Source organism: Andrena cerasifolii, chromosome 3, assembly GCF_050908995.1.
Source record: "Andrena cerasifolii isolate SP2316 chromosome 3, iyAndCera1_principal, whole genome shotgun sequence".
NCBI classification, from domain to species: domain Eukaryota; kingdom Metazoa; phylum Arthropoda; class Insecta; order Hymenoptera; family Andrenidae; genus Andrena; species Andrena cerasifolii.
In genome coordinates, this window is record NC_135120.1 from 20,765,816 (window position 1) to 20,780,367 (window position 14,552).

At 49.7% G+C, this 14,552-nt stretch overlaps 1 protein-coding gene across 3 annotated transcripts in view; it reads right to left on the minus strand.

Moving 5' to 3' along the window:
* The window catches only part of LOC143366715 (ankyrin repeat and SAM domain-containing protein 1A), a 70,829-nt gene that overhangs the window by 39,900 nt on the left and 16,377 nt on the right, over positions 1 to 14,552 (minus strand). For 2 of the 3 annotated variants that reach the window (XM_076807990.1, XM_076807992.1), the window contains exons 6-10: positions 9,798 to 10,024; positions 8,613 to 8,829; positions 5,957 to 6,175; positions 5,199 to 5,475; positions 3,136 to 3,813 (exon numbers count right to left, since the gene is read on the minus strand). In XM_076807990.1, the coding sequence (XP_076664105.1) occupies positions 3,136 to 3,813; positions 5,199 to 5,475; positions 5,957 to 6,175; positions 8,613 to 8,829; positions 9,798 to 10,024 (1,618 nt within the window). The remainder of the gene's footprint in view (positions 1 to 3,135; positions 3,814 to 5,198; positions 5,476 to 5,956; positions 6,176 to 8,612; positions 8,830 to 9,797; positions 10,025 to 14,552) is intronic. The other variant, XM_076807991.1, reaches the window with a different exon arrangement.

A 14,552-nucleotide genomic window follows, 5' to 3' on the forward strand; every position in this document is an offset into this window, starting at 1 on the left:
GGGCCTAGAGGTTCGTCAACGGATGAGATAAGATATCGCCGGGGATCGTCGTAACGCAATTAAAATTTGACGCCACGGACTCGGCGGCCGCTATCTGGCGTTTCTGTCTGCGGAACGGCCGCCGGAAAGCGTCGCTACAAATTTGTAGGTCTCTCCTCGCCGCGGCAAGGAGAACGGGCGTTCACGAGGAGAAGTCAGACAGGCATAGAAGCCGAGGGCTTCATTATTCAAAGGGTGTCGGCGTCTTGCATTCTGCCGCTCTGCTGGATCCGCGGAAGTTGACGGGTGTGAAGCAACCATCCATGAGCAGTTCCCTCCTTCTCCGCCTCCTGCACCGCCGTCGCCACCTCCTCGTCCCTCCGCCGACAGAGGCTTCTGGCTGCCTCGCGCAGCCTCCTCTTTTCCTGGATCCTTCTGGATTTTCCGCGATACCGCTTGATCCCGTCGTCGAATCGCATCTGGCACCCTCGCCTCTCGCGATTTGCGGCACCCGCCAGCCGAACACGATCGCCGAAACGACGCTTCGTTTGCCGACTCTGACGCCCGTGAACGCTAGGTTCCATTCGACGCTTTCATTTTCGAGTCGCGGCGATGATTCGGTGCACGGGCTGAACTGCCGGAGTCTTTTCGGTGGTTTAATTGGACGTGTGCTTGGCTTGGAGCGCTGGGTCCTCTTCAGTCGGGAAGTGGTGTTTCGAAAATATTCCAGTAGGTATGCAGTGGCTATCGGTCACGGATTTTAAATCAGGAGTGCTGCAGACGTTTCGACTACTTAGCTCAGCTGGTCAGAGCAAATAAAGGATTCAAATAAGGATTCTGATGGAACAGATTGTTCTTCCTACTGCTTCTCGAAAGAAGAATTCATCTCCACGCTTCTGCATTTCGTTTTATTGCCTCTTCCTCGCTTATTGGAGATTTCGTTTCATCGCTTCTTCTTCCTCGTTTATTGGAATAGTGAAGCATTTGTGATATGTATTAAATTTAAGAACGAATAGCTCGGTCAGACCCGAACGATTCAATAAAAGATTCAGATTCTAATCTCGATCCAGTTAATCGATTGGCCTATCCTTCTTCCGCTTGTTCCAGCGAGCACAACGTAATGCGGAAGTACGGTGCCAGTTAGCAAACGGCTCGCGTTCCGGTGAAACCTTTGTCGCTGTTAACGTTGGAGGAGATGCTAAATTGTGCCGAAATATCGGCTGCGCCTCGTCCTCGTTGATGAGATTTACGAGCGTCAATCGGAATAGAGGCTGATTCGTTATCGCCGGTCGCGACCCTGTGAGCTCGTCAATTACAGCTAAATTGCAAGATCCGTGTACAGGGTATCTCTTTTCACGGGATCATGCCTGAATACCTCTGTCCTTTCTAATCGAACGGAAGAGGGCTTTCAAGTCGACTCTGTGCGAATTAAATAATATCGAACGCGTGAACAGCTTGGTTGCCTCGGTTCGTGGTAATAAATGTAAAAACAAATGCTTGATCGCGTGTCATAGAAACTAAGAGAGGAACTCAGCCGACGGTGTTAGCATCCGCGCCGTTTACGAACACCATATACACGTTTCAAACCCTCTATCCCGGCGTTACGAGCACATCGGTCCAGAAAACGCGAAAGCGTGCTCGGCTCGCGCGCCAAAGGTCTGGTAAACGGCATACACGATGATCGTATCCGGCATCCGTAAATCTGCGAGGCACTAACTACTCGATCCAGCGAAGGAACGTCGCAAGGCGTTCTCTCAAGCCGCCTGCAGCCCCCTCGCGCCCCGCATACCATCGCGCACACGATCCCAAAGCGTCTTCCCGTCATCCAGCTCCTCGCTCGAAGGATATATTCACTGTGTGATATTTCGTGGAGCGTGTATAACCGCTGAAAGACACGGATTGCGAACGCATATAGCAGCCGGCGAGGAAGGAAGTAGCGAGAGGAGACTGGGGAGGGCTGAAGGAGGCGAACGAGGGTGGCGAAGAGGGCCAGGGATGGCAGGGGATGGATAAAGAGGGCAGGAGATATAGGAGAAATAGAAGCCCGTACAAGGAGGGTGTATGTTATGGATATCCATTCGGAGTGGATGGGAAGCGAGCGTAGTCAGTCTCACAGCAGAACGATCACAGGATGACGCGGCAAACGGCGGGAAACGAGCGATACAAGCTGCGAGCTGGAGGAACGGAGAGGGAGAGGGTAGAGACAGAGAGGGAAGAGAGATCGAGCTCCTTGCAAATCGCATCAAAGATCAAACACGGCTTGTATATTAAACGTAACCTGCTAAGGCGTCCCGCCGACTGCTTATCTACTGTCCAAGCGTCCGGGCCGCGCAGCAGACGCGGCGATCGCTTCCCCTCGCCCACTGGCGGCGCTATTCTTCCCACAGAAGTACGACGTGGCAGCGGCCGCGACGCGCTGCCCAGATCTCCGCGGGTGATAACCTCTTCTGGGCCTGCTACCGCTTCCGAAACGAGCATTCCAGACCAGTACTTTCGCGTCCCGACGCGTCAGACACCACCGTTTGACATCCCCGCATGTCTGGCGCGGATACGGGCGCACAGACGCGGCTGCAGCGTGCTCCTGAGGAGCAGCCGAGGATGCAGAATTGAACGCACGCTCCGATAGAGAGCGCGCGACGAATCGCGGAGACGCCTCGGCTCGTCAGCCGCTTCAGAACTGCTTTGGAGCTTGCGATCGTCTACCCCGCGGCACACTCGATGCGATTGGGAAGTTAATGTCCTGTTGTCAGGGAAGACGCGCGACGGGAAATCGTCTGGTGATGTCTGGTTGCGCGCAACAGCCACGAAGAAGTATGAGATCTCGGCGCGCGTGAAATTCATCCTCCGTTCGTAAGTTTCTCGGGCGACACTCCGTTCGAGCATAGTAAAGGCGTAGAAGCACAAAGTACCCAGCGCACGGTAAAACTCACCTAATGACACCTCTCCGAATTAATAAACGTTACTCCGACACCCCATTGACAAATCCCTTCAACGATCCACTCCAATTTCTATAGGTACTTGTGTCAAGCAACGCTCCCTTCAGACCCATCAAATACATCTCGATAATTACCAGATACCAAACACTGAGCCAGAGAGTACAAAACACAGTCAGACCAAGAAACACCATCATTAACGAAGGATCTCTGAAACGCTTACCTGACTCAACGGGCGAATTCGTTCATGGATAGACTTCTCAGCCTGCATCGCCGACGGGGGTGGGTGGTCAGGGGTCGGTGGCTGCGCGTAGTGGGTGGGACTGGTCGGCAACATCATTTGTACTCGTTTCAGGCGCTTGTCGGTCGCCTCGCGGGCCTCGTGGGCCTGTTGCTCATCACCCGTGTCCCTCTTCTCGTCCAGGAGGCTCTCCTGGGAGGACTTGAGCGTGAGGAACGCGTTCGACACGAACGTCTGCTCCAGTATGATCGAGTTGGTCTCGCTGCACGGCGACTTGTCCGGGCCGCCCTCCGCCTCGTAAGCGTCGAACGCGTGCCTGCGTAGCTTCCGCCGAGGGTTCAGCGTCTTGATGGGCCTGTTCTCGTAGATGGACGTGATAGCGACGGGCTCCACGCCCGGGTCGCGCCTCTCCTCGCCGTCCTGCATCCGGGACTTCATCTCCACGTACTGGTCCACGCTCCTGGTCACGTGGCGCAACTGCTCGCGACGTTTTTGCAGCTGCTCCAGATCTATGTGGCTGCGGGCGCCGCTGCGCGCCATGAACAAGTATTCGTAGTTGCTCGGGCCCAGCGAACATTCCGCGGACAAGGACATCTGGGTCTGCAGGTGCGTCGGCGACACTGATAGATTGCGCCTTGGTGGCTTCTTAGGAGGTGTTGGCTGCAATGGGAGAAATGCCTTCCCTGAGGAAGTTGACAGCTTTGCGCGGGTACAAGGGAAATGCGCGGATAGTTGGTTGCCTGGTTCATGGTAGAGTTAAATAGATTGGTGGGGTTATAGTGGTTGCGAATTCTGAGGCAGTTGGTCGAGTGGAAAATTAATTCTGGATGAAGAAAAAGAAAAGGAACTTTTCTTCACAGCGATGTAGTGGCCCAACAAAAATATCAAACGGACATCTTTCGAATTAAATGTTAGCGAACACGATGCCCCGCTTTCGCGAAGCTTCCCGGCTGGAAGGAAAAACGACATCCAACGTCGGAATGCCGTGCCAATTAAGCCACGATCAATTTGTCCACGTTAACGAACTGCGAGGCGCAGGGGATGATTCATTGCCGCGTTATACGCCAGAGTTCCTCGGTGTAAAAAGATTCAATCACCGGCAAGAAGAAGGAAATAGGATACGCGGGAACAAAGTGTCCGTCATCGGAAATTGTCATGTTAGTAAACGAACTACTAAGTAATTCCTCGGTATAAGGCATTTATAAAAGAAACAGAACCGTGACAAAAGGATCTTGAAAAGTTTTAACTGAAATATCTGCATGTAAAGTAATTCGTAACGCAGTTCGACAGCCATCTGGACTTGTAACATTCAATAGCCGTTTCTTATAGGTTTTCGCGCCCTGAAAACGAATCCGCAAACCGTTTGTCGCCATCACCCTCAGTTTTTGAGAAATTCGATTTTGAAAAAAATTGGAAATTTTCAAATTTGAATATTTTTTGTGTCGAAACGGTAATACTTATTCGGTTGCTTGTTGCGCTAAATTATTCTATGGACCCTCCCGAATACAACGATACAAGTTATTACTGCATTATGAACATTTAAATATGTTTAAACATCGATCAAAGGGAAAAGGACGCCCGAAATGCACCCATTTTTGAAGATATCTTTCAATTTATTTCCAAAACTAAGAGTCCAGGATAAAATCTGACCATTCCACGCGATGCAGCAGACATTTTTCCTTCGGAAAGCATTAACAGAAGAGGAAAGTCACGTCTCGACACAAAAAATATTCAAATTTGAAAATTTGGAATTTTTTTCAAAATCGAATTTCTCAAAAACTGAGGGTGATGGCGACAAACGGTTTGTGGATTCGTTTTCAGGGGACGAAAAGCTGTATTAAATAGCTATTGATCGTTACAAGTACGAAAAAAAGTCAAATTTTGTCGAACTGTGTAATTGATGAATGGTGTCAGCTGCCCCAGATACTCGTCAAACGAGTCGGCAAAACGATTGAACGGCTCGAACGAGGTCAGCTGGCGCGACCTCCTGCAACCCTTGATCGAGTCGGGGATGATCTTAACGTAAAAGGGATCTGGCTTCTTACCGAGACTTTATTGTTGGAGGCGGGGCTGTGGAGTGAACTGGACAAGGGTCCCATTGGCAAGTAAATCCCAGTGGCGCTGGAATCGTTGGGCAAACAACGCCGGTCCCGTGGGCTCGGTCCACCGACGCTCGAGGACGAGGAAACGCTCAATTGGTCCGACTCCCTGCCATCCCCGTATCCCGTGGGTAATGTCAAGGACAGATCCTCCGACACGAAGCTACCCTCCATTGTTCCTCGAGGTACTGGTGGCGTTTGGTACAATCCACTGTCGGAACCCCTGCGCAATCAAACTGAACGTCTCAGCGGGACCAATTCACGATCGGCGAGGAATCGTTAATTTTGTTTGCTTCGTTAAGTCTGTTTCTCATTTCTTCTCTGTTTTTATTAATTTCTATTTGGATATTCAACGGTGTGCACAATCGCCAAATTGGCTAGTAACGTTTAGTAGCGTTTTGGAGGACAAACGCTATCCGATATAATGGGTTTAAAATTTTGTAGGGGATGATTATCTCCTTTGAAAATACAGGCAAGCTTTGTAAAATTGCATCAATTTCTTAACTACGGCTTCTAGTTTTTATGGCTGTCTTAGATTAAGAAGGGTTTGTTTCTTCAAAAGTAGAGTGATCTTATTCGAGGTGCTGCTCAATCACGAATCAAATTCGTTGAAAATCTTTATAGACGATTCAGTGGGGGTCAGGTTCCAGCGTAAAGACATCCAAAGCGCTACCAGTTAATGGTGAATGTTTGCATGTCATTACCGTGTGGTGTCGCGCTGTACTAACGGTATTCTGTTGGTGGTAGTGTTTTGTGGTTTGTCGTCGGGAGTTTGATCGGAACTTTCGAGAGTATTTATCGAGTTGAGTGTGTCGGACATGGACATAAAGACGCTGTCGAAGACGGAACTGGGGTCGGAGTCCTCTGTCAGCTGGAGGGTCCTCCGTACTCCGTTCACTGGTCCCCCAATCTGCTCGTCTTCGCTGGAATTCGCAATCCGTCGTGTATCGTGAAATTCGCAACGATGCCTGAGCATTTATCTGCTGTGGCACACCGAAAGCGAAGCAACGCAACTGATATTCACTGCCGAAGCCAGCACGGAATAACGTGCCACTGTAAAAGCATCCTGCTCCATTCTAATACCACTAAATCATCCCCAGCTACCTTACCTATACCCCTCAGAAGCCGCGTTTCGTTCAGTAACGACCTACCCTACGAGAACCCCTCGTTTCCGTTGCAAGTACAGAATATTTCTGACTTTATCCGCGCCGTGGTAGGTTTCGACGTGTCACGAACAAAGGCGTCACTCGAGGCGCTGAGCCACGGAGATGCCCGGTCTCTGTAATCGTACAGCAGCATGCAGCCACGGATACACCTAGCCGAACCGAGCATAAGAACACTGCAACGGAACGAGGCAGGGACTGCTCATCGGTCAGGGAACAGCGGAAGAATAGCGGTCGGGTACCATCGTTTCCATCCCAACAATGCGTAACTTTAACTAGAGACGAGTCCGCGCCCCGAGTGCCGACTTTTTAATGAGGCCACGTAGACGAGGTCGGAGAGGCAAGTGGTGAAACAGAGAGAAAAAGAGAGGGAGAGAGAGAGAGAGATGTGAACGAAGAGGCGGAGGAGCAGAGGCGGAGGAGGAGTAGAAACGAGCGAAGGTGGAGGTGAATGAGAAGCTGGCGAACCGCGGCTGGAGGCCATGCCCACAGGACGAGGGAGAGAGCAATGGTTATTAGTTTTATGCTGAGACGGGCTAACATTTACATTGTTTAACGTGATGGATTCATCTCGAGGCGGCCGAGCCACGGCTACCGACGTCAAACATTGACGGTGGAGGTGCGGAGAGCCCTGGTACCACTCACTCCCTTCCTTCTCCCTGTCTCTCGCTCGCTCTCTCTCTCTCTCTATAAACCTTGTCCTCCTCATCCATCTTTCTTTCCTTCATTCACCATCTCCCTTTTTCCAGCTGTCAGTCTTTTGCTCGCCCATCGTCCTCTTTCTCCGTCTGGTCTGGCCAACCAGTACCACTAGCAGAGTAAGCGAGAGAGCAGAGCAGAGCAGAGCAGATAGAGAGAGAGAGAGAGAGAGAGCGAGAGAGAGAGAGAGAGAGAAGAGCGAGTAGTACCAATGGGGTGATACGGCGGGGGTGACCCAGGGGTGAACGAGGCGGTCGGACCCACCATCGCCTGCCTACATCAGGAAAATTAAACCAAGCCAAGCGGTGCTTAACGCGCTGGGGCTACACGCGGCCGCGCCACCTCCTCCAGCCTCCACCTCCGGTTTCAGCTTCCCTTTTCGGCCCCGAGAACCTTTCCTCTCCTCCGCCTCTGGCCAGGCCACGGTGTGCACCAGCATCGGCCACTAACGTGGTACCACCGTTAACCATCATCCCGTGCACTCCGCTCTCGCGCATTCACTCTGCCCGCTTGCCTGGTCCACGTCTACGCTTTTGTTTACCCAACATCTCTCCTATATTAAAGCCGCCACGGTTACGCGCTTGCCTATACCATATATCCGGTCTTTCTAGAAAATATTACCGAGCCCCACCGCCGCCGCTCTTATCCGATCCACCCACGCGATACTCTTTTCTCCACCGCGAAGATGACGCCGGATGAGCACAAATACTGGCAACCTGCATCACCATCGTCGTCCTTTTTTTCCCTCCCTTTCTTTTTTTCCAACTCCTTTTTTGTCGTTTCCCTTTCCCCTTTATTCCTCGCTACGCCGAAGCTCGCGCACCCCGTTGCTGGCAGTGGGTACCGATAGGTTATTGAAGAGGGTAGTCGCGCACGGTCACGCCCGAACGCAGTCATTCTTACGCGAGGCCGAACCGCGGACTATCTGTTTTCGACCCCTCGCGAACTGAGGACGGTTTAGACCCGTCGCTTATTCAGGTAATTCGCAATGTCACCGCGGGTTTCACTTGTCACTGAGTCGAAAGGGGTGGGTAATTATGTATGCGAAGTAAGAGTGTTGTATCAGCCGGCTTTTGGCAGCTGTGTGGTGATTCGTGGCGATATTTAGGTGATAATTCGTTGAACGGTATAGAGCGTGAGGAAACGAATGGAGCAGTTTAGTGTGTGGAATAGTCGAGCCAATTTCACACTTTGTCTCTTTATTTACACTGCAAACTGGGTTTCAATATCCTGTATTTCCAGCTACCTTCATGGGCATTGCTATCTATCACCTGGGAATAATTCGAAAGTAGCAAGCGTCCACAGAGTAGGGACATCTTCTACCGTTACGTTAGCAATATTGCACGCAGCTGCAAGCGTCGAGCGCAAGATCGCGAGAATGATTTACGATCAGCACGCGAAGACAGCCGAACAGGGTAGAGGAGCGTTGCAAGCCGCGACGCGCACGCACGGTGTCAAAGTGAAGAGAGAGGAAGGAAGAAAGAAGAGAAATACTCACAAGGACATGACGGAAGTGCCGGAAACGCGACGATCGTCGTCTCGAGGCTTATGATAGAACTGCCATTGAGTTGGCGACGTCCCTTCCGCCGGGGAGAGATCGTCCCCTGGTCGAACGTTCTCATAAGGGCTGCCCAATGAATCGCCTCCCTGGACCGGAATCGGTGGCAAGTTTTCACTGTCAGCATCGCTCTCCACGCCGGAGGAGGACCTATGCCCTGTTCACAACACGTTCTTCACGGTTCTTATTCCTTCAACAGAGGCTCGCATTCCTCCGTTTCATATTTTCACATTATTCCTCTTTCAAATGATACAAACTGCGGAAATGTAGACCTTATGGTTAATCTATAAACTCCAAATGGTTAATAATTCTAAATTCATACTGCTTAGGTAATTCACAATCACGAGTCACTAACTTATCTGCCAAGGGAAGATCCCGAACCCGGAAATTCCAAAAATTCTGAAACTTTGTGAATATGTGAATATGGATTTCCTTCTGATTAAAACGCAATTTTTGTTTGTTGTCCAAATTCACTCGAAGCGGGTGAAATTAACCCCTGAAACTTCGGCTGTTTTCCGATTTTGTGTTATAACTCGCGAACTGTATGAGATAGAAAAAAAGTTTCACGACAAAAGTTACTTCTTTTAATTAAATCTATGATTTGATAAAAAAAAATTTTTACACTTCACGAGTTATAATACAAAATCGGAAAACAGCCAAATTTTCAGGGGTTAATTTCACCTGCTTCGAGTAAATTTGGGCAGCAAACAAAAATTGCGTTGTAATCAGGAAGAAATCCCGTACATATTCAAAAAGTTTCAGAATTTTTTAAATTTTCGGGTTCGGGATGTTCCCTTGTGAGCTCGTACTAATCATGGTTTCGAAGTAGCACAGAATCGAATGGAAAGAATGTTACTCGAACAGACGTACTATGTAATGAAACTCAATGCAACGGAATAGAATCCTGCAAAGGATGACTGCAAATGTCGAAGGACAAGTGGCGCCAGTTGGAAACTGGGTTGACACTCGTTTAAATATAGAATACCGTAGCCTACTTCACGAGCAACTTGGTTTTTGCGCGTCGACTTCTAATTACACGACCGGTTTGCGCAAGACGAGTATATGTAGTAAAGTTATCGAAGGAAATAAGACATACAGGAGGAGCACACGATCACGGATACGTACTTTTTATCACCGCGGTGATGTCCTGGGTGACGTGCGGCGGGAACTGTCCCAGAAGATCGAGCACCGTGTTCTGCAGCGAGTCCCGAATGGCCAGATCGACCCCTCGATCGAGAAGGGTCCGCACCACCTCCATCTTGCCACAAAGCGCCGCCTCGTGCATCGCGGTTCCCGCGGACGTCCTCGTGTTGACGTCCACCCCCGCGGCGAGCAACACCTCCACCACGGCTCTGCAAAGAAAAACGATTTCTCTCGGGGTTTCTTTTCCATGCGAATGAAGACATTTACGACTTCACGGGACCGGTAAAGAAGATTCGTAGGTCCAACCCTGAAGGTCACTGTTCCGCGAAACGAACCTCCCATCCTACCTTCCTCGATGATCAAACGAGAATTTTACCCCTGAAGAAAAGTGGAGCCAATCCCCGAAGGTTTCGCGTCCTATCGTTCGATCACCGACATCGACGTCCCCCGATAGTGGGGCCCCGCTCGCACGCAATTCCCATCTCGACGGGCAGGCAGAACGCGAAACCCAGATCTCGTTTTATATCTATCGAGGGATAGCGTGCACACGGACTGCAGTGACCGCAGCCATCCGTCGCATATAGGATTCGTGGCTGGGAATCGGATTCACGTGCACCTATGTTGTTATTACCGTGCCATAGGGGTATTTGTATACTGGCTTACCAAGAGCACCGATATTGAATCCGATAATAGACATTACTCCAGTCCCGCTCGCAATCCCTTCATCCCTTCGACCTCTCCCCGCCCCGACCTCGCCCTCCGTTCCCTCTGCCCGCCCCATCTGGCTGCACCGTAGGCCACCCCCGCATTCAGCAGATCCGCCAAATATCGTGGCGAGAGCGTGAAACGCGTGCGTGAACGCAATCATCGCAGCGTGCATCGGTACACAGGACGAATCCCGCCGCGTTTCGAACGTGGTCGCGCGGCTACGTGTGTACACTTCGGCCCCCCTTGCGCGTCCACATGGCCGCGGTAACGTCGAAAACGAGCGTGCACGATGAAGTTCTGCGCAACGTCCACCGTAGTTTCCCGCCTATCCAAACATTCAAAACGCTCGCGTGCGCACGCTGTTTGACCGCGGAGATTCTCGAGCTCTTTGGAGCCTAATCAGCATGACGAGGACGGATCGGTAGAAATTCATTCCGATAAACGGCGGAGGGCGCGTGGAATACCTGGCTACCATTCTGTTGCGGCTCGACAAAACTTCCGACGCTTCTAGGGTGTCCCACAGTTAATTTCTTTGCAAATTCATAATGTTACATACTTTTTTCCAGAACATCGGTCCGTTCCATACTTATTTCCCAGACACATTTTCTTTCTTCCATATTTTGTATTATATAATAAACAAAATCCTTAATTATTTTTGGTGCTTTTACTTTAAAATAGACCAATTTAACATTACCACGCGTTTCATATATATACCGTTGCATATTATACATAAAAAATATTGGTGTTCCTCGTTAATTTCGTATTTTTGCGTTTCGTTCCAAACTTATTGACAGGGGTTGTATGTAAGTACCTACCTACGATACTATGCAACGTGTTTGAGACGAAGGAAGATTCTATCATATTAATCTATTAAAACGTCCGCGCAGTCGATCCAAGAACGCCAGCCAGCCCACGTTCCTCTGATAATGAGTGCCATCGGTACTCCGGCACCTTCATGCTTAATTGCACAGTAACAGTATCACGCGGTGTTGTTCGACCAAAATTCGATGGACAGAACGTCGCGCCCCCCTGCAGCGACCGCGTATAGTCGGCGCCCATCGCGGTGCCACGATCGACGGGATGGAAACGGGATGGGAGCGGGGTTGGTCGGCAGAAGGGGTACAGGAGATCGGGCGGGTGGTTCGGAGGGGTAGCACGTCACCAGCGATAGAAAATGCATCGGACTGTGTATCGCGACGTGATCGCATTATAAGCGGCGAGCGGCAGTTAAAGCGATTACCGGCTGCGAGGCTGCATAGAAAAACCGACGTTATACCCGATTACAATGTGACTGCCGTTTCGCGGCGATTCACGGGCGCCGAGCGATTTTCGATCCCCGTACATCGGCGGCCCGCACCCCCGCTCGCTACTCGATCCGACAACGTCGATTATTTTAAAGGCTTACCAGCCGGATTATGCGCGTGACGCCGCGATGTTAAATGAGAACGAATTGGCCGAGCAAAGCGTTAAATAGAATTCCGATTCGGGGCTTCGCTCGAAACAAATATCCGTTTCGCGTGTTCCGACCGATGGAATTTACGATGGGGGAATTTAGGCCGGCGAGGGACAAAAGAAATTCCATTCGACACTCTCGCTGGATGCTCAGCGCGTCAGGGAAATGCCCGCCTTTATTTGTTAACGCGCACTGTTTTAAGAGGGCTGTTTAAGTGGGGACGAATGAAAATCGAATCGACCACTGTGTAATTATGGATTTCAGTATAATTTCAACAACTTGATGTTTCGACTATTTAAGAAAATACGTTAGAGTGTAGATATGTTCAGACGCAAGTATTTTTGACTTTAGAGCAGCAGTGATGTTTTTCGCAGGGAAGCTTGAAAATTACTGCCGAAAGAATTGTCCCGAATCCAGAGAGGGTTCGAAATTCATTTCCGTTATTTAATCGTACAGCACCAGCGTAACCGATTATCCGGTTAATCCTGTATCATCCGATTGAACGGTCCGATTAATCAAATAACGAACGCCTCTCGCTTACAATACCGTTTATTTAACTGAACATTTTTGCGGCGCGATGCAACAATCGCCAATTATTTCAGTAAATACTAGCAATTCCATTGGGGACCGCTTCACGCGATGTTTCAGAGATTCTTTCTATTTATCACAAAATACCTATCACAGCGAGACACATTTTACAATGGCACCATTCGAACCTCTATCATTCACAATCAAATCCACTTTGCCAAACAAATTTCAACGTCCACTCGTTCGATGTACCTCGCCCATAGTTCTCCGATCCCCCCCCCAGAAGAATAGCAGTCATAGATAATCTGGATATAACTAACAGGCATAAAAAAGTCAACGTTTCGTGATACTCGGTAATAATGGCCATAGAACCGACGCTTCAGCGTTGTGCGGCTAACCAAGCGACACACCACCTTTGGGCACAAAGGGAGGTTAAACGTACCCCGGTTCAGTGGGAGGCGAGCAAACGCGATATACGACCAAGCGATCTGGGTCGATACGTTTCGGAGATAATGATTAATACGATCCTCGTAATCGAGAGGCGGTCAGCAATCCGCGCGGTTGAAGGGAGCTGTTGGCGGCGCGAATGCGGATTGAAATGCGTTCGCAAAGGCCGAGAAGAGGAACGGTGGAGGGCGAGAGCAATCGGCAGGGATGGTGATATAGGACGTTGAACCAGTAGAGGGTTGCGACGGATCATGCCAGTCGGAGGACGTGCATACCGTATTCCATGGGATTATGCAACGCGGTGCCCTCCGATTCGCTGTAATGGGCAACGCTGCAAACGCCGCGACATCGTTATGGACAGCTGAAACGAGTCCACTGTTGTTCCTTCTGGGATAAAATGCCGCGAGGCGCATTACTCGGTAATTACCGCCCCTCGGTCCGAAAGATAAAATGTTTCGACGCTCGGAGAGATGAGACGTTGCCATGGCATTTGGTGAAAAGTCCCGGATCAACTCCCTTCTGCTGCTATTGCTACGATAATTTATTTTTGTTAGCTTCAAACGAAGGTAAGTGGAAGAACTGCCGATCCTTCACTGATACGACACGAGCAGCGCAGATCCACAATCCGAGTTCTAATTAGTTGAGCTTAATTGAGTGAACCAATCGACCACCTTGCTCGTACGTATTATTGTGCTTCTTTCGTTTACGTTCTATTATGGAATACCTATGTGCATCACCTGTCAATCTGGGGAGCCAATCGTTAACGTGAAGTGGCACGGAATACGCGCCAGGTTTCTTAGAAAACACAGCACAGGTACGACTAGACACTCTACCGTTCGGAACAACTCATCCGAGATTCGTTTATAGCCGCCCTTAAAACCTCAAGAAGATTAGAGAGAGAAAACTAAAGTAGTTAAACTTGTGACAAATAGCTCAAGGACTGGTTAGCACTTGGAATTTAAAAAAATCCAGAGTGCTCTTCTGAATCTTATCATCTCGCTGATTATAGTAGCAACCTATCTAGTCGCTTACATATTTAATAATCAATAATAAATTCGTTATCAAAACTATAAACGAAGTCCGTCTGTATCAATTTCGAAATCCACTGATTAAACGAGCTGACCCAGCACGAGAAATGAGTGCAGTTACGCATTCAATGAGATAAAACTACTCTTTTTTTTTTGTTCGTTTGAGGTCAAATTGCCCCCGAGCCCGCCGGTTGCATAACATACATTTCACCGTGTCAATTATGGATTAATGCTGTAGGGCGTAGGGTATCATTCATGAGCCGATAAAGTTTCCTTTCGGTCTCAAACAACGAACGCAAATTAATCGCGCGATGCGTGTACGCGTTCAAAAGCCGAGTGTACACGAGTCCGCCGCGTCGAGGCTCCGCAGATCATGAATAATCGAACAACGATCCCTGATCTGCAATGCAATATAAAATAGATTTCATGGACAGGGACGGTAAACGCGCGAGCCACCACCCTCGCGTGTTGATCGAGCGCCGCGCGCGAACATCGGCTCCGATTGATTAAATAAAGAGAGGACAGGGTGCTGTTCATCGATAGTGTCTAGTTATTCGACACGTTGCAATGCAA